Source organism: Triturus cristatus, chromosome 2_1, assembly GCF_964204655.1.
Source record: "Triturus cristatus chromosome 2_1, aTriCri1.1, whole genome shotgun sequence".
Classification (NCBI taxonomy): domain Eukaryota; kingdom Metazoa; phylum Chordata; class Amphibia; order Caudata; family Salamandridae; genus Triturus; species Triturus cristatus.
Genome location: NC_140581.1, coordinates 28,189,383 through 28,208,287, shown reverse-complemented (window position 1 = coordinate 28,208,287; position 18,905 = coordinate 28,189,383). Strand labels below are relative to the sequence as shown.

Below are 18,905 nucleotides of genomic sequence, written 5' to 3'. Positions count from 1 at the left end.
GCCCCCCTAAAGACCCCTCCAGACGTCTTCAAATACCTCCTGGCCCTACGCAATCAGACCCGGCGCTTCAGAGAGATGGCCAAGGCGAACCTCGAGGCCAGCCAGGAGGACATGAAGAGATGGTATGATCACAATGCCTCCTCCGTTGAGTTCGAGCCTGGTCAACAAGTGTGGGTGATGTCCCCCACCGAACCATGTGCCTTGCAAGATAAGTGGACGGGGCCCTTCAAAGTGGTCGAGCGCAAAAGCCCCGTCACTTACCTCATCGACATGGGGACCTCACGAAACCCCCTTCGGGTCCTCCACACCAACCGACTCAAACCACACTTTGTGCGCTCAGAACTCAGCCTCCTGATGGCTACGGACAGTGGTGCAGAGGAAGACTCCGAACCCCTCCCGGATCTCCTGAAGACTCAGGAGAATGACGGCTCCGTGGACGGGGTCCGACTCTCTGACGCCCTCACCTCGGAGCAACGCCAGGGCTGCCGAAACCTCCTGCTGCGGTTCGCTGCACTGTTCTCCCTCACCCCCGGGGTCACCCCGTGGTGTTCGCACGACGTGGACACCGGGGACAGTCCCCCTATTCGACACCGGGCCTACCGCGTACCAGATCGGGTACGGGCCTGCATACAGGAGGAAGTGGCCAAAATGCTCACGATCGGGGTCATCGAGCCCTCGGACAGTCCCTGGGCCAGCCCGGTTGTATTGGTTCCCAAAGCCGCTGCCCCCGGCACCACACCTGAACTGAGATTCTGCGTCGACTACCGGGGCTTGAACGCTGTCACCCGGACCGACGCTCATCCGATCCCCCGAGCGGACGAGCTGATCGACCGGCTGGGGGCCGCCCGCTACCTCAGTATCTTCGACCTAACAGCGGGCTACTGGCAGATCGGTCTCACACCCCGGGCCCAGGAACGGTCAGCCTTCTCTACCCCCAATGGCCACTACCAATTCAAGGTCATGCCCTTCGGCATGAAGAATGCCCCCGCCATGTTTCAACGCCTTGTGAACCAGGTCTTGGCGGGGCTCGAAGAGTTCAGCGCTGCCTACCTGGACGATATCGCTGTATACAGCCGCCACTGGTCCGACCACCTCCTCCACCTCCAAGAGGTCCTACAGGCCCTCCAGCGGGCCGGCCTCACAATTAAGGCCGGCAAATGCCAAATTGGCCAAGGGTCCGTGACCTACCTTGGGCACCAAGTGGGAAGCGGGCTGGTGGCCCCGCTGCAACTTAAGATTGCTGCCATCCAGTCCTGGCAGCCCCCCGTCACCCAGACCGAGGTCCGAGCCTTCTTGGGGCTCACCGGCTACTACCGGCGGTTCGTGAAGGACTACGGCAGCATCGTGGGGCCCCTCACGGGTCTCACGTCCAAGAACCAAACAAAGCGGATTAACTGGACCCCCGATTGTCAAGCGGCCTTCGAGAGGCTGAAGGCCGCTCTGTGCACCGCCCCTGTGCTCCAGGCCCCCGATTACAGTCGGGAGTTCGTGGTACAGACAGACGCCTCCGACCACGGCATCGGGGCCGTTCTTTCTCAATTAAACCCCGAGGGTCATGACCAGCCGGTGGCCTTCATCAGTCGGCGTCTCCTGGCCCGAGAACAACGCTGGAGCACCATCGAGAGGGAGGCCTTCGCAGTGGTATGGGCCCTCAAAAAGCTCCGGCCTTACCTCTTCGGTACCCACTTCCGGGTACAAACCGACCATCGACCCCTGCAGTGGCTGATGCAGATGCGGGGGGAGAACCCAAAACTATTGCGCTGGTCCATTTCCCTGCAGGGAATGGACTTCACCGTGGAGCACCGACCGGGCCAAGATCACGCCAACGCGGATGGCCTGTCACGATTTTTCCGCCTCGACGAGGAGAGTCCCCAAGAAGATGGGTGACTCTCCCCGCCTTCAGCTGGGGGGGACGCATGTTGGACAGGCCACACGAAGGGCTTGCTCCCTCCCCGCACGATAGGGCCCAAGCTCCGGCCCGCCAGGCGTGACCCACGAAAAGCACCTGCACCCCGTCTCCCGACGGAACTTCTGCCCTCGGACCTCCATGCATCACGGGCCCCAGCCCCACCGGCTTCCCCGGCCGGGTCAAGCCGCCATCTTGGGCCCTGCACCACGAGGCCGCGTGGCCTCCCCCCGACCCTAACCCTGGGCCTGGCCGGCCCCGACATCCCGGCACCACCATCCACCCAGGAGATGAGCGGACCACTTGGCAGGTCAATGGGAGAACGAAGCGTCAAGAGCTCTTCCCCCGCCAGGTGCCGATCGCCTCCAGCTCCCCCAGGCGCTGGCTCCACCCCCTGCTGGGTGTCTGGACACCTTCATCCCGGACCCTCCGACCTCCAAGTGCGAGGACCCGGACATCAAAGGGCGCCTGCCCTATAACTGGAGCAGCTCCGGAGCAGGATGGGAGTTGTATCCTGGAGTCGAGAGACACCGAGAGAACTCAGCCTTGACGGACTACTGGCGCTGCCGTAGCCCTATCTTGCGAACTATCGTCCTGCCTGCTGGCGCTGCCGCGGCCTCCTGCAACATCCATCCTCGTCGGGACCTGCTGGCGCTGCCGCGGCCCGTTGTAACGACCATCTTCACCGGGACCTGCTGGCGCTGCCGCGGACCGTACCTCGACCATCTTCACCGGGACCTGCTGGCGCTGCCGCGGACCGTACCTCGACCATCTTCACTGGGACCTGCTGGCGCTGCCGCGGACCGTGTATCGACCATCTCTACCGGGACCTGCTGGCGCTGCCGCGGCCCGTACCAGCTCCACCACCAAGCTCGAGGATTGTGGGCTAACCATCATCTCATCCGAACTACCTGACTGGTAAACAGACTGTCCCGCTTCCCCTTCCCTATCCTAAGAGACCCAAATCGAGGGGACCCCTGAGTCCAGACCTCCTTGTACTATTTCATCGTACCTTAAGAAGTGCATATAAAGAACACTAACTCTTATCCTTGTGTGGTGTCTGTCTGTGGGGGGGAAGTCACTTGTCTGTACGATCGCTGGAGACGGCTCTCCCCGGAGACCTCTCCCCCTGACCTCGGCCGACCCTCCCGGTCCGTCTAACAAGGTGCCACTCAGATCATACACTGGAATGAATCGATTGTTATCGAATGATGGGGGATGAGAACCAGCAGATATTGGTGATGAGGAATATGTCAGTGAGCAGGCTGCTGGAATGGGGTGTTCCCTCGGGCAGTGGGCTGCCTGCAGCGACTCAAGGCTTCTCTTCAACCTAGGCCCTTGATTCCACTGCACACGCCCCGTGACTTACAACCGGGGCCTGAGTTCACCCTCCAGTGAGATGTAAACATGTCTGAAGAAACTTCCTGCCAGGTTTACCATTGTATTCCGTTGCCCTTGTGTCATGCTTTGCGTTGCGAGTACGTGACCACCAGAGGCGCAACTCGAGCCAAAGGCTGAAACACACAACGGGGGGGCGCTGAAGCCCTTTGAGCCCAATGGCGTTGCAAGTCCGGTGACCAACCGTTCGTACATGTCACGGACCGTCCGTAATTTGGATCTCACGCCCGTTGTCCATGACCATCCCTTTTACGGACGCCTTTTGTCCGTAATTTTGGGCATTGCAGGGAACATCTCTGTCCCCTGACACAAGCCTCTGCTCCCTGACGGGGCCGCCTCGCACTCCTCCTCGGAGCACAGGAGCAGCCCCTCGCGTCCAATAGTTATTCTGTCTGCGGCTGATTGTCTCATACAGAATGACATTGGGTCAGTCTGGGCTGGCACAGCCTGTGGTGGCCTCCACTGCCTCGGTCCAGGGCAGGGCATTCTCTCAGATGAACGCCCATGCTTCTATGTGAGAATCCGGTTCATGGAAGCTTTAAGAACTGGTGCATTTTCAATATTATATTCAACGAGGCCAGGGTTGCTGCTTTTTTATTTTATGCAACGAACAACCATTGACAAAGCCAATAGTTCTGGCTTGTTGTAGGTGTAACGTTACTTGTTGTGGTATATATCAGGATACAATGACAGAAGAGGCCAACTACCAGTCGGGCGGCACACTGTACTAAGCACAGATTTTTAGCCTAGGTGTTTAAGCCACGCCCTTAATTTCATCGAACACCCCTTTTAGAGAGACCCCCCGTTTTTTCATCCCACTTAAAGCCCTGGAAACGACACCATGTGACTGTCACCTCATGGCCTGGCACTGTGCATCATGCATGACTCATGACTTCCACTTTTTACAGATTGCCTATGTGCAGGGGCATAGTGAGCCCCACAACCCCCCCCCCCTCCTCCCCTCCGCCTCGCCCCTTGCTTTAGGGACTACAGCGAGGGTGAAGTTCTTGATGGGCCTCTCTTGTCTGCCACTCTACAGACAAAGGCTCACCTCATAATTAATATGACTAGGTGGGTGAGTGAGTAAGTGAAGGGATGGGTGAATGCTGGGTGGATTAGTGGAAGGGTGAATGGGTGAATGAAAGGGTGAATGGATGGATGAGGGAGTGGAAGCATGGATGAGAGAAAAGGTAAATAGATGGATGTATGGGTGGAAGGGAAAGATGGATGGGTAAAAGGGTGGATGGATCAGTGAAAGGATGCATGGATGAGTGAAAGGGTGGATGATAGGCAAGTGAATGGGTGGATGGATGAGTGAAATGATGGATGGATTGATGAATTGATAAGTGAAAGGGTGAATGGATGGACGGATGAGTGACAGGTTGGATGTAAGGATGGATGAGTGAATGAAAGGGAGAGTAGACAGACAAAAGGATGGATAGATGAGTGAAGGAGTGAAAGAGTGGATGGATGAGAGAAAGGATGGATGGATGAGTGAAAGGATGAATGAGTGATTGGGTCAATGGATAGATTCATGAGTAGATGGATGGGTGGGTGGATGGATGGAAGGAAGGATGGCTAAGTGAAAGTGTCGATGGAGAGAGAACGGGAGGATGGATGGAACGGGTGAATGGGTGGAAGGGTGAGTAAGTGAAAGAATGGCAGGATGGGTGAAAGGGTAAATGGCTGGATGGATGAGTGTATGGATGGGTGGAAGAGTGATGGATTAGTGTACAAATGGATAGGGTGAAAGGGTGGATGGAGGGATGGATGAGTGAAATGATGGATGGGAGGATACATGTTGGATAGGTTTGCAAATGGTTGGATATGGATGGGCTTAATTATGTTCTATTGCGCGACCTCCTCTGATGTCTCTCTAAAACGCACCTTTTGTCCTTAGGTTTTGTCCAGAACTTTGACCCTTTGCTCTGAATTTTTACACACACCGTCCTGAATTTGCACCCATGGCAGTTGGTCACCCTACCCCTCGTGCAGGTGCATGTACGGATCCTGTGTGAGGGTGTGGTGCTGTGTGTGCAAGGGTGCCCAGTGGGTGCAGGTGTGTGCGCGGACCCTGTGTGAGGGTGTGGTGCTGTGTGTGCAAGGGTGCCCAGTGGGTGCAGGTGTGTGCGCGGACCCTGTGTGAGGGTGTGAATCTGTGAAGATGTGTTTTTACATAAGGGGTGCCCCTCAGCAGATATATAACTCTGGGGACATGAGGGGGTGCTCCGTGGGTGCAGGTGGGTGTGCGGCCCCGGGGTGACGGTGTGGATTCTCTGAAGGTGCTGTGTGTGCAGGGGTGCCCCGTGGGTGCAGGTGTGTGCGCGGACCCTGAGTGAGGGTGTGAATCTGTGAAGGTGCTGTGTGTGCAGGGGTGCCCCCACGGTGCAGCTCCGTGTGCGTACCCCGTGTGAGGATGTGGCGCCGTGGGTGCTGGTGCGTGCTCAGACGCTGTGTGAGGGTATGAATCTCTGAAGGGTGTTGTTGGACAGGCCACACAGAGGGCTTGCTCCCCCCCCGCACGACAGGGCCCGAGCTCCGGCCCACCAGGCATACCCCCGTGACAAGCCCCTGTACTCCGTCTCCCGACGGACCCTCTGCCCTCGGACCCCTACTCATCACGGGGCCCAGCCCCACCGGCTTCCCCGGCCGGGTCAAGCCGCCATCTTGGGCCCTGCACCACGCGGCCGCGTGGCCTCACCTCGACCCTAACCCCGGGCCTGGCCGGCCCGACATCCCGGCACCACCATCCACCCAGGAGGTGAGCGGACCACTTGGCAGGTCAATGGGAGAACGAAGCGTCAAGAGCTCTTCCCCCGCCAGGTGCCGATCGCCTCCAGCAGCCCCCAGGCGCTGGCTCCACCCCCTGCTGGGTGTCTGGACACCTTCATCCCGGACCCTCCGACCTCCAAGTGCGAGGGTCCGGACATCAAAGGGCACCAGCCCTATAACTAAGGCAGCTCCGGAGCAGGAAGGCAGTTGTATCCTGGAGTCGAGAGACACCGAGTGAACTCAACCCTGACGGTCTACTGGCGCTGCCGTAGCCCGCTCTTGTGAACCATCGTCCTGCCTGCTGGCGCTGCCGCGGCCTTCTGCAACCTTCATCTTCCTGGGACCTGCTGGCGCTGCCGCGGCCCGTTGTAACGACCATCTTCCTGGGACCTGCTGGCGCTGCCGCGGCCCGTTGTAACGACCATCCTCCTGGGACCTGCTGGCGCTGCCGCGGCCCGTTGTAACGACCATCCTCACCGGGACCTGCTGGCGCTGCCGCGGACCGTACATCTTCCGGGGACCTGCTGGCGCTGCCGCGGGCCGTTGTATCAACCATCCTTACCGGGGCCTGCTGGCGCTGCCGCGGACCGTACTGCCTAAACACCAAGCTCGAGGATTGTGAGCTCGTCATCATCTCATCCGAACTACCTGACTGGTAAATCGACTGACCCGCTACCCCCTTCCCTACCTTACGAGACTCTAATCGAGGGGACCCCTGCGTCCAGACCTCCTTGTACCATTCTACCGTATCATAACTAAGTACCTATAAAGAACACTGAACCTTATCCGTGTGTGATCTCTGTCTGTGGGGGGGGAAGTTACTTGTCTGTACGATCGCTGGAGACGGCTCTCCCCGGAGACCTCTCCCCCTGACCCCGGCCGGCCCTCCCGGTCCGTCTACCTTTTCTAACATTGGTGGCCAGCGGCGCGATCCGAATCAACGCGTAATCGTACAGAGAGTAGCTCACCCCACGACAAAAACACGATGTCGACCAAAGAGAGCAGCTCCACCGAGAAATTCCAAATGGAGAAATTAGAAGAATACAACCACCGCGAACTGAGACAATTTTGCATAGAACTTGGCATTGCTACCACCGGCCTGAGTACCAAGGATGATCTAAAGCGCGCTCTGGAGTCATGGACAGAAACGGGGGTCACAGGACCCTCCGACCAAAGCAGCGTCACACCAGACCAAACCAGCATCACACCAGAGGGGAACGCCACGGCTCCCGAGGAGCGGGGAACGGGCCTCCCGCAAGAGGAGATCCGAGAAAGAGACAGAGTCAGATTACACGAGTTGGAGATGGCACGACTCAAGATGGATGGGGAACTCAAGTTGGCTGAACAGAAACTTAACCTCGAGCATATGCGGCTTCGAGAGGAACGAGAAGAAAAGCAGAGACAGAGAGAGCTGGAAGAGAAAAAAATAACGCTCGAGCACGAGCGCCGACTAGCGGAAATAGAACTGCGCAAACAGAATAAGGAACTGGGGGTGCCTGAGCGACCACACACCCCGGGGCCAAGTGAGAAAAAAGTTCACATCCCCAAGGATGTTGTCCGCGAATATGTCCGAGAAGACGACATACAACAGTGGTTTAAAGCCTATGAGATCGCAATGACCTCCCACCGAATCGACCGGAGTGATTGGGGAGCCGGACTTTGGGGGAGGTTTATCAACGAGGGTCGCGATGCCCTGCTGCAGCTCCCCGATCACCAGATGTCGTCCTACGACCACATGAAGGCTGCCCTCCTCACCCGCTACGGCCTCACGCCCGAGATGTACCGCCAGAGGTTCAGAGATTGCACCAGGATCCCAGGTACAACTTGGGTAGAATACGTGAACTATTTCAGCCGGGCATTCGAAGGGTGGATCAAGGGAAGTCAGGTCGCCACTTACGAACAACTCTTCAACCTTATGGTGTGGGAGCACCTGTCAAACAACTGTTTCGTCGAGCTCCGGCAGCACCTACTCGACAGTAAGCTGACCGACCCCCGGCAGCTCGCCGCCGAAGCTGACCGGTGGGAAAGCACCCGAGTGGGCCGGAGAGGGCCCCACGACCAGAACAGAGGCAACCAAGGCCAGCACCGTCCTCGGGGAGGAGGAGGGGGCCAGGGGCGAGGGAGAGACGCCTTACCAACAACACCCGTGGCCAGCACCCCGCCTCCGGCCGGCCGGGGCAACCCCCCGTTGCGGCCTGGGTACCGAGCCAACGTCACGTGCCACCGGTGCCAGCGACTAGGCCACTACGCCAATGACCCGAACTGCCCGCTAAATCAAACACCCAAGCCCCGCCAGGTAGCGGCCGCTGCCCTAGGGGAAGAGCAATCATCGGGGGGACCCGAAGAGTACGAGCCGGCCCAGCAAGGGTGGGAACCGGCCGCCATGGTCCTGGCATGCCTAGGGGGAAGAGACATGGTTCCGCGGGCTCCCCTACCCGCCAACACCAGAAAATACGGTCAGTGGGTGACCATTAATGGACAGAGAGCCGAGGCCTTGCGTGACACCGGCGCCAGCGTGACGGCCGTCCGCTGTCATCTGGTGAAGCCCGAGCAGATCCTGCCGAACATTCTCTGCCCCGTCCGCTCGGCAGATAACTCTGAGAGTATGTGTAAGATGGCCTGCGTCCCGTTTGAATGGGGAGGGGTCTCCGGCCTACTGAAGGTGACGGTCCGGGACGATGCCCCCGTGGACTGCCTCCTGGGGAATGACCTCGAGAGTTCCCCGTGGGCCACCGTCGAGAGAAGAAAGCACTTGGGGATGCTGGGCCTCCCGGACTGGGCCTGCATAACCACCCGATCCATGGCCGCCCGGGCCACCCCCCGATCAGAAGAAACCGAATGGCCAGCACCTCCGCCCCCGGTTGCCCCCGTCGAGGGCAACGGCGAGTCCGATCTCCCGGACCCGACTATCGAAGCAGACGCGCAACACCAGGACCTTCCGGATCTGGCTCAGTGGCGTCAAGAGGGGGGGCCCACCCAAGAACAGTTCCGCCAGGAACAAAAGACCTGTCCCTCCCTCGAGGGACTCCGCCAACAAGCCGATACCCAAAACGCAGGGGACACCCCCGGAACCCACTGGGTCTACTGGGACAACGACCTGCTCTACAGCGAGCAAAGAATCGCCGAGCTGGGGGCCGGTCGAGTTCTGGTGGTACCGCTCCGCTTCCGAGACTTTCTGCTCAACCTGGCCCACGATGTCCCCCTGGCTGGACACCTGGGCCAGGACAAAACATACAGTCGCCTGGTGACCCACTTTTTCTGGCCGAAAATGAGGAATGACGTCCTGAACCACTGCCGATCTTGCCCCACGTGCCAAGCCAGCGGGAAGAGTGGTCGGAAGCTGAAGGCCCCTCTGCAACCCTTCCCTGTGGTCACCACCCCGTTCGAGAGGGTGGGGATAGACATTGTGGGGCCTCTGGACCCCCGCACGGCACAAGGACACAGGTTCATCTTGGTACTAGTGGACCATGCCACCCGCTACCCCGAGGCGGTGCCCCTACGGACAGTGACAGCTCCGGTGGTTGGCCGGGCCCTGATGGGGATCTTCTCCAGGGTAGGCTTCCCCCGAGAAGTCGTCAGCGACCGAGGTACGAATTTCATATCTAAATACATGAAGTCCCTCTGGCAACAATGCGGGGTCACCTACAGATTCACGACCCCCTATCACCCCCAAGGGAACGGACTAGTGGAGCGTTTTAACCGCACTCTCAAGGGGATGATTGGGGGATTGGAAGAGCCTCTCCGTCGCCAGTGGGATGTGCTGCTCCCGTGCCTCCTCTTCGCCTACCGAGAAGTCCCCCAGAAGTCCCTCGGCTTTAGCCCTTTCGAACTCCTGTACGGGCACCCTGTGCGAGGGCCCCTCAGCCTAGTCAAGGAAGGTTGGGAGATGGCCCCCTTAACGACCCCTCCCGACGTCTTCAAATACATCCTGGCCCTACGAAACGAGACCCGGCGCTTCAGGGAGATGGCCAAGGCGAACCTCGAGGCCAGTCAGGAGGACATGAAGAGGTGGTATGATCACAATGCCTCCTCCGTTGAATTCGAGCCTGGGCAGCAAGTATGGGTGATGTCCCCCACCGAACCATGTGCCCTGCAAGACAAGTGGACGGGGCCCTTCAAAGTGGTCGAGCGTAAAAGCCCCGTCACTTACCTCATCGACATGGGGACCACCCGGAACCCCCTGCGGGTCCTCCACACCAACCGGCTCAAACCACACTTTGTGCGCTCCGAACTAAGCCTCCTGATGGCGACCGACAGTGGTACAGAAGAAGACTCCGAGCCCCTCCCGGATCTCTTAAAGACTCAGGAGAAGGACGGCTCCGTGGATGGGGTCCGGCTCTCCGACGCCCTCACTTCGGAGCAACGCCAGGACTGCCGGGACCTCCTGCTGCAGTTCGCTGCCCTGTTCTCCCTCACCCCCGGGGTCACCCCTTGGTGTTTGCACGACGTAGACACCGGGGACAGTCCCCCGGTCCGGCACCGGGCCTACCGCGTACCAGATCGGGTACGGGCCTGCATGCAGGAGGAAGTGGCCAAGATGCTCACGATCGGGGTCATCGAGCCCTCGGACAGTCCCTGGGCCAGTCCGGTTGTATTAGTTCCCAAGGCCGCTGCCCCCGGCACCGCCCCTGAACTGAGATTCTGCGTCGACTACCGGGGCTTGAACGCTGTCACCCGGACCGACGCTCATCCCATCCCCCGAGCAGACGAGCTGATCGACCGGCTGGGGGCCGCCCGCTACCTTAGTATCTTCGACCTAACGGCGGGCTACTGGCAGATCGGCCTCACACCCAGGGCTCAGGAACGGTCAGCCTTCTCCACCCCCGATGGCCACTATCAATTTAAGGTCATGCCCTTTGGCATGAAGAATGCCCCCGCCACATTCCAACGTCTTGTGAACCAGGTCTTGGCAGGGCTCGAAGAATTCAGCGCTGCCTACCTGGACGATATCGCTGTATACAGCCGCCACTGGTCCGACCACCTCCGTCACCTCCAAGAGGTCCTCCAAGCCCTCCAGCGGGCCGGCCTCTCCATTAAAGCCGGCAAGTGCCAAATTGGCCAAGGGTCTGTGACCTACCTTGGGCACCAAGTGGGAAGCGGGCTGGTGGCCCCACTACAACTTAAGATTGCTGCCATCCAGTCCTGGCAGCCCCCCGTCACCCAGACCGAGGTCCGAGCCTTCTTGGGGCTCACCGGATACTACCGGCGGTTCGTAAAGGACTACGGCAGCATCGTGGGGCCCCTCACGGGACTCACATCCAAGAATCAACCGAAGCGGGTCCACTGGACTCCTGATTGTCAAGCGGCCTTCGAGGAGCTGAAGGCCGCCCTGTGCACCGCCCCGGTGCTCCAGGCCCCCGATTACAGTCGGGAATTTGTGGTGCAGACCGACGCCTCCGACCACGGCATCGGGGCCGTCCTCTCTCAGCTGAACTCCGAAGGTCATGACCAGCCGGTGGCCTTCATCAGTCGACGTCTCCTGGCCCGAGAACAGCGTTGGAGCATAATCGAGAGGGAGGCATTTGCAGTAGTGTGGGCCCTCAAAAAGCTCCGACCCTATCTCTTCGGTACCCACTTCCGGGTACAAACCGACCATCGACCCCTGCAATGGCTGATGCAGATGCGGGGGGAGAACCCAAAACTCTTGCGCTGGTCCATTTCCCTGCAGGGAATGGACTTCACTGTGGAGCACCGGCCAGGCCAAGACCACGCCAACGCGGATGGCCTGTCCCGCTTTTTCCGCCTCGACGAAGAGAGTCCCCAAGGAGATGGGTGACTCTCCCCGCCTTCAGCTGGGGGGGACGCATGTTGGACAGGCCACACAGAGGGCTTGCTCCCCCCCCGCACGACAGGGCCCGAGCTCCGGCCCACCAGGCATACCCCCGTGACAAGCCCCTGTACTCCGTCTCCCGACGGACCCTCTGCCCTCGGACCCCTACTCATCACGGGGCCCAGCCCCACCGGCTTCCCCGGCCGGGTCAAGCCGCCATCTTGGGCCCTGCACCACGCGGCCGCGTGGCCTCACCTCGACCCTAACCCCGGGCCTGGCCGGCCCGACATCCCGGCACCACCATCCACCCAGGAGGTGAGCGGACCACTTGGCAGGTCAATGGGAGAACGAAGCGTCAAGAGCTCTTCCCCCGCCAGGTGCCGATCGCCTCCAGCAGCCCCCAGGCGCTGGCTCCACCCCCTGCTGGGTGTCTGGACACCTTCATCCCGGACCCTCCGACCTCCAAGTGCGAGGGTCCGGACATCAAAGGGCACCAGCCCTATAACTAAGGCAGCTCCGGAGCAGGAAGGCAGTTGTATCCTGGAGTCGAGAGACACCGAGTGAACTCAACCCTGACGGTCTACTGGCGCTGCCGTAGCCCGCTCTTGTGAACCATCGTCCTGCCTGCTGGCGCTGCCGCGGCCTTCTGCAACCTTCATCTTCCTGGGACCTGCTGGCGCTGCCGCGGCCCGTTGTAACGACCATCTTCCTGGGACCTGCTGGCGCTGCCGCGGCCCGTTGTAACGACCATCCTCCTGGGACCTGCTGGCGCTGCCGCGGCCCGTTGTAACGACCATCCTCACCGGGACCTGCTGGCGCTGCCGCGGACCGTACATCTTCCGGGGACCTGCTGGCGCTGCCGCGGCCCGTTGTATCAACCATCCTTACCGGGGCCTGCTGGCGCTGCCGCGGACCGTACTGCCTAAACACCAAGCTCGAGGATTGTGAGCTCGTCATCATCTCATCCGAACTACCTGACTGGTAAATCGACTGACCCGCTACCCCCTTCCCTACCTTACGAGACTCTAATCGAGGGGACCCCTGCGTCCAGACCTCCTTGTACCATTCTACCGTATCATAACTAAGTACCTATAAAGAACACTGAACCTTATCCGTGTGTGATTCCTGTCTGTGGGGGGGGAAGTTACTTGTCTGTACGATCGCTGGAGACGGCTCTCCCCGGAGACCTCTCCCCCTGACCCCGGCCGGCCCTCCCGGTCCGTCTACCTTTTCTAACAGGTGTTGTAAGTGCAGGATTCTGTGCTAGTGCCACGAGAGGTTCCCCTGCCCTCAGGTGCGTGAGTGCTTCGGGCAGCCCTCTGTAGGCGCAGTCGTGTGTATGTATGCAGAACAGCAGGTGGGCACTTAGAAGTCACAATGGCTGGCACCCCGCCTCAAACACTCACGCTTACGAGAGACCTCGGACAGGCTGCGTTTTGTCAAGGAACTCAAAGAGAGGGAACGAGGTGGCATGTCCCTTACCTCATGGCACAGCCTCGCGCCCCCTGGGCCTCCAAAGGGAACACAGCCCTCCCTGGAGGGCATGAATCACGGCTTCACAGCTTGTTAAAAGTTCCCTCGACCTGTCCTGGTGTTTTCGTGCCTATCAGCGGAGGAAATGAGTTTTACAACCTTCCCAGTGGCTGCCAGCGCGTGGCCCGCGCGCCATGCAGAACTTTATAAATATCTCCCGTCAGGAGGGGGCATGCCAGCTGCACACAGGAGGGTCAGGTGAGAGGAGCACCGAGATACACAGGGCACAGGAGCAGGGCACAGAGTGGGAAGAGCGAAGAAAAACAGAAACCAAAGCGAATCAGAGAGATTAAAGGGAAGAAGAAAGAAGACGCGCAGAGAAAGACAGGAGGGAATAGGGGAAGAGAACTTAAAGTAACATTTAAAGAAAAGAAAAGAAGGCGAAGGGAGGCCTCTGTCCGGACCCAGCATGAAGCTGCGGGTGCTTCAGGGTCTGCTGCTCGCCCGGCTGGCCGCCGCCTTCATCCTTCCGCTCCGGGAGTCTCAGGCCAAATGCTACTTCCAAGCGAGAGGTGAGTGCCCCCCCCCATGGATGGCCAGCGGTGGCACACTGGCCAGAGGGGTCCAGAGGTACAGGTGTGCGTACTGAGGTCTGGGCAGCAATGGGACACTGGCTGGGGGGGCTCAGAGGTGCAGGTGGGCATACCTGAGGTCTGGGCAGCCATGAGACACTGGCCAGAGGGGTTCAGAGGTACAGGTGTGCGTACTGAGGTCTGGGCAGCAATGGGACACTGGCTGGGGGGGCTCAGAGGTGCAGGTGGGCATACCTGAGGTCTGGGCAGCCATGAGACACTGGCCAGAGGGGTTCAGAGGTACAGGTGTGCGTACTGAGGTCTGGGCAGCAATGGGACACTGGCTGGGGGGGCTCAGAGGTGCAGGTGGGCATACCTGAGGTCTGGGCAGCCATGAGACACTGGCCAGAGGGGTTCAGAGGTACAGGTGTGCGTACTGAGGTCTGGGCAGCCATGAGACACTGGCCAGAGGGGTTCAGAGGTACAGGTGTGCGTACTGAGGTCTGGGCAGCAATGAGACACTGGCCAGAGGAGGCTCAGAGATAAAGGTGGGAGCGCCTGAAGTCTGAGCAGCGATAGCACACTGCCAAGAGAGGTCCAGGGGTACAGGTGTGCGCACCTGAGGTCTGGGCAGCGACGGGACACTGTCTGGGGTGCTCTGAGGTGCAGGTGGGCATACCTGAGGTCTGGGCAGCCATGAGACTCTGGCCAGAGGGGTTCAGAGATACAGGTGTGCGTACCTGAGGTCTGGGAATCGACGGGGCACTGGGCAGAGAGGGATCCGAGGTACAGGTGTGCATACAAGAGGTCTGGGCAGCGATGGGACACTGGGCAGAGGGGCCCAGAGCTGCAGGTGTGCGTACCCGAGGTCTGGGCAGCGATGGTACACTGGGCAGAGAGGCCCAGAGGTGCAGGTGTGCATACCTGAGGTTTGGGCAGCCATGGGATACTGGACAAAGGGGCCCAGAGCTGCAGGTGTGCGTACCCGAGGTCTGGGCAGCGATGGTACACTGGGCAGAGAGGCCCAGAGCTGCAGGTGTGCATACCTGAGGTCTGGGCAGCGATGGGACACCGGTCAAAGGGGGTCAGAGGTACAGGTGGGCGTACCTGAGGTATGGACTGCGATGGGACACTGGGACACTGGTCAGAGGGGCTCGGAGGTACAGGTGTGCGTACCTGAGGTCTGGGCAGCGATGGAACACTGGCCAGGTGGGGCTCAGAGGTACAGGTGTGCATATCTGACTCTAGAACAGCGATTAGACACTTGCCAGAGGGGCTCAGAGGTACAAGAGTGCGAACCTGAGGTCTGGGAGAGATGAGACCCTGGGCAGAGGGGGATCAGAGGTACAGTTGTGCATACCTGAGTTCTGGACTATGATGGGACAGTATCCAGATGGGGCTAAGAGGTACAGGTGTGCTTGCCTTCGGTCTGGACAGCGATGGGACACTGCCCAGAGGGGTTTAGAGGCACAGGTGTGCGTAACTGAGGTCTGGGCTTAGATGGGAAACCGGTCAGAGGCGGTCAGAGGTACAGGTGTGCGAACCTATGGTCTGGGCAGCGGCGGGCCACTGGGCAGAGGGGCTCAGAGGTACAGGTGTGCGAGTCTATGGTCTGGGCAGTGATGGGACACTGGCCAAGGGGCTCAGAGGTGCAGGTGTGCGTACCTGAGTTCTGGGCTACGATGGGACACTGGCCGGGGGAGGGGGGGGGCAGAGGTACAGGTGCGCGTACCTGAGGTCTGGGCAGCGATGGGACACTGGGCAGAGGTGGTCAGAGGAGCAGGTGTGCGAGTCTATGGTCTGTGCAGCGATGGGACTCTGCCCAGAGAGGGTTAGAGGTACATGTGTCCTTACCTAAGGTCTTAGCTGCCATGTGACAATGTCCAGAGGGGGCTCAGAGGTACAGGTGTGCGCACCTGAGGTCTGGGCAGAGATAGGACACTGGTCAAAGGGGCTCAGGGGTACAGGTGTGCATACCTGCGGTCTTGGCAGTGATGGGACACTGGGCAGAGGGGGTCAGAGGTACAGGTGTGCGTACCTGAGGTCTGGGCAGCGATGGGACACTCGCCAAAGGGGGTCAGAGGTACAGGTGTGGGTACCTGAGGTTTGGCTGCGATGGGACACCTCCCAGCTTCTCTGCGACCAATTAAACAAATACTTCGTGGATAAGATCACCAATATCAAGGCCAATATCCCTTTACCCTCGCCTACCTTCGTCGATCCCTCCCCCCCCCCAGTACAAAATCATCTCACTGTCATCCCTCCCCTTACTCAGGAATCCTTTCTGTCGATTCTCCCCAAAGTTAAATCAGGGTCCCCGGGGGATGTCTGCCCCGCTCGCATCCTACAGCAAATCTATTCTAGCTGCCCTGATCCCCCGATTGCCTTCCTCAACAGCGCCTTGGCACAGGGTGTGGTGCCCCCGGTACTAAAAGCAGCCACCATAGTACCACTGCTGAAGAAACCCGGCTCGGACCCTTCTATCTCGTCCAACTTTCGCCCCATCTCCCTGCTGCCCTTTCTGGGCAAGGTGATGGAACGCCATGTTACCGCGGTTCTGAGCACCCACATTGAGGCTAATGGGGGGCTGGCTTCTCGTCAGGCAGGATTCCGCCCCAGGCACTCAACAGAATCGGTCGTAGTCGCCGTCCTAGACAACCTCAGAAAGGGCATGGATGACAACAACCACCAGGCACTGGTCCTCCTCGATCTTTCCGCCGCCTTTGACACGGTGGACCATACCATCCTACTCACCCGTGTCAAGGCGGCTGGCATCAGGGGATCAGCTCTTGTCTGGCTCTCCTCCTTTCTGAGGGACCGCACTCAGGCGGTCCGTCTAGGCGACTTCACCTCCACTCCTCTCCTTGTCACCTGCGGTGTTCCCCAGGGTTCCTCTCTCTCCCCTCTTCTCTTCAACCTCTATATCTTTCCTCTCATCTTTGCTCTCCAGCAGCTGGAGGTCACCGTCTTTAACTACGCGGATGACCTCCAGCTCATCTTTGATCTATCCCCCTCTTCTCTCTCGGTCTCCAATTTCCAGTCTACTATGACATTTATCAGGGACTGGATGAATCACAACCATCTTAAACTGAACCCTGATAAAACTGAGCTGGTTCTCACTGGTGGTTCGTCCAGTCCCTGGAACTCTCTTTTCTGGCCCCCCTCTCTCGGCCCTGCACCCTCCCCCTCCACCACTGTCAAAACACTGGGTGTCAAAATGAACAATCAGCTCACTCTTCACTCACACATTAGCTCCGTGGTCTCCTCCTGTTTCCTCACTCTTCGAACCATCCGCTCTGTCTCCCGCTTCTTCACCCCTCAGGCCCTCAAGACCATCATGGCCGCCCTGGTAATCTCGCGTTTGGACTACGCCAACGCTCTTTTTCATGGCATCCCTGCCTATAGTTTGCGTAGACTCCAAGCCATCCAGAACCAGGCGGCCAGACTGATATTTGGCCTCCCACGTTATCACCACTCCACCCCCCTCCTAAAGAAACTCCACTGGCTCCCCGTGAAACAACGTTCCCTCTTTAAAATCGGGTGCATGGTCTTCCAGGCCCGTCAGGGCACTGCCCCTGCTTTCATCACTTCACTCATCAAACCCTACGTCCCCGCAAGAAATCTCCGGTCCTCCTCCAAGTCCCTTCTTCTGATCCCCCGTTTCTCGCGCAAAAAGTGGGGTGGATCCAATTTCTCTACTCTGGCCCCTTCCTTCTGGAACTCTCTCCCTGATAACCTCCGCTCCGCAACTCAGTACCTTTCCTTCCGTGGAGACTTGAAAACCTTCCTATTTAGCCAGGCTTTCCCCGCCTAAATTTTCTCCCCGGTCTTCCTTCCCCTCAGCCACTGAACCTTCAGCGCCAAGAAACCGCAAGGTGTATGCTGCGCTTTATAAGCATTTTAAATTAGAATTAAATTAGAGGGGGTCAGAGGTGCAGGCGAGCGTGCCCTGGGGTCTGGGCAGCGATGGGACACTGGTCAGAGAGGTCAAGGGGTGCAGGTGTGTGTACCTGAGGTCTGGGCTGCGATGGGACAATGGGCAAGGGTTGTCAGAGGTGCAGGTGTGCCTACCTGGAGTCTGGGCAGCAATTGGACACTGTCAAGATGTGGCTCCGAGGTGCATACCAAAGGTCTGGGCAGCGATGGGACACTGGGCAGAGGGAGCTCAGAGCTGCAGGTGTGCGTACCTGAGGTCTGGGCAGCGATGAGACACCGGCCAGAACAGGTCAGAGGTGGAGGTGTGCGTACCTGAGGTCTGTGCAGCGATGGAACACTGGTCAGAGGGGTTCAGAGGTGCAGGTATGCGAACCTATGGTCTGGGCAGCGGTGGGACACTGGGCAGAGGGGGTCAGAGGTACAGGTGTGCGAACCTATGGTCTGGGCATCGATGGGACACTGGGCAGAGAGGGCTCAGAGGTACAGGTGTGCGAACCTATGGTCTGGGCATCGATGGGACACTGGGCAGAGAGGGTCAGAGGTACAGGTGTGCGTACCTGAGGTCTGGGCAGCCATGGGACACTGGGCAGAGAGGGTCAGAGGTACAGGTGTGCGTACCTGAGGTCTGGGCAGCGATGAGACACTGGTCAGAGGGGCTCAGAGGTACAGGTGTGTGTACCTGAGGTCTGGGCAGCGATGGAACACTGGTCAGGTGGGGCTCAGAGGTGCATGTGGCCATACCTGAAGTCTGGGCATCGATGGGACACTGGTCAGGTGGGGCTCAGAGGTACAGGTGGGTATACCTGAGGTCTGGGCATCGATGGGACACTGGTCAGGTGGGGCTCAGAGGTACAGGTGTGCATACCTGACTCCAGAACAGCGATTAGACACTTGCCAGAGAGGGCTCAGAGGTGTATGTGGCCATACCTGAGGTCTGGGCAGCGATGGGACACCGGTCAGAGGGGGTCATCGGTACAGTTGTGCATACCTGAGTTCTGGACTATGATGGGACAGTATCCAGATGGGGCTAAGAGGTACAGGTGTGCTTGCCTGCGGTCTGGACAGCGATGGGACACTG

At 59.4% G+C, this 18,905-nt stretch overlaps 1 protein-coding gene across 1 annotated transcript in view; it reads left to right on the top strand.

Moving 5' to 3' along the window:
* The first annotated feature begins 13,788 nt into the window (after positions 1 to 13,788).
* Positions 13,789 to 18,905, top strand: part of MSMP (microseminoprotein, prostate associated) — an 88,447-nt gene continuing 83,330 nt past the window's right edge. The window contains exon 1 of the mRNA XM_085640661.1: positions 13,789 to 13,891. Coding sequence (XP_085496787.1) covers positions 13,789 to 13,891 — 103 coding nt within the window. The remainder of the gene's footprint in view (positions 13,892 to 18,905) is intronic.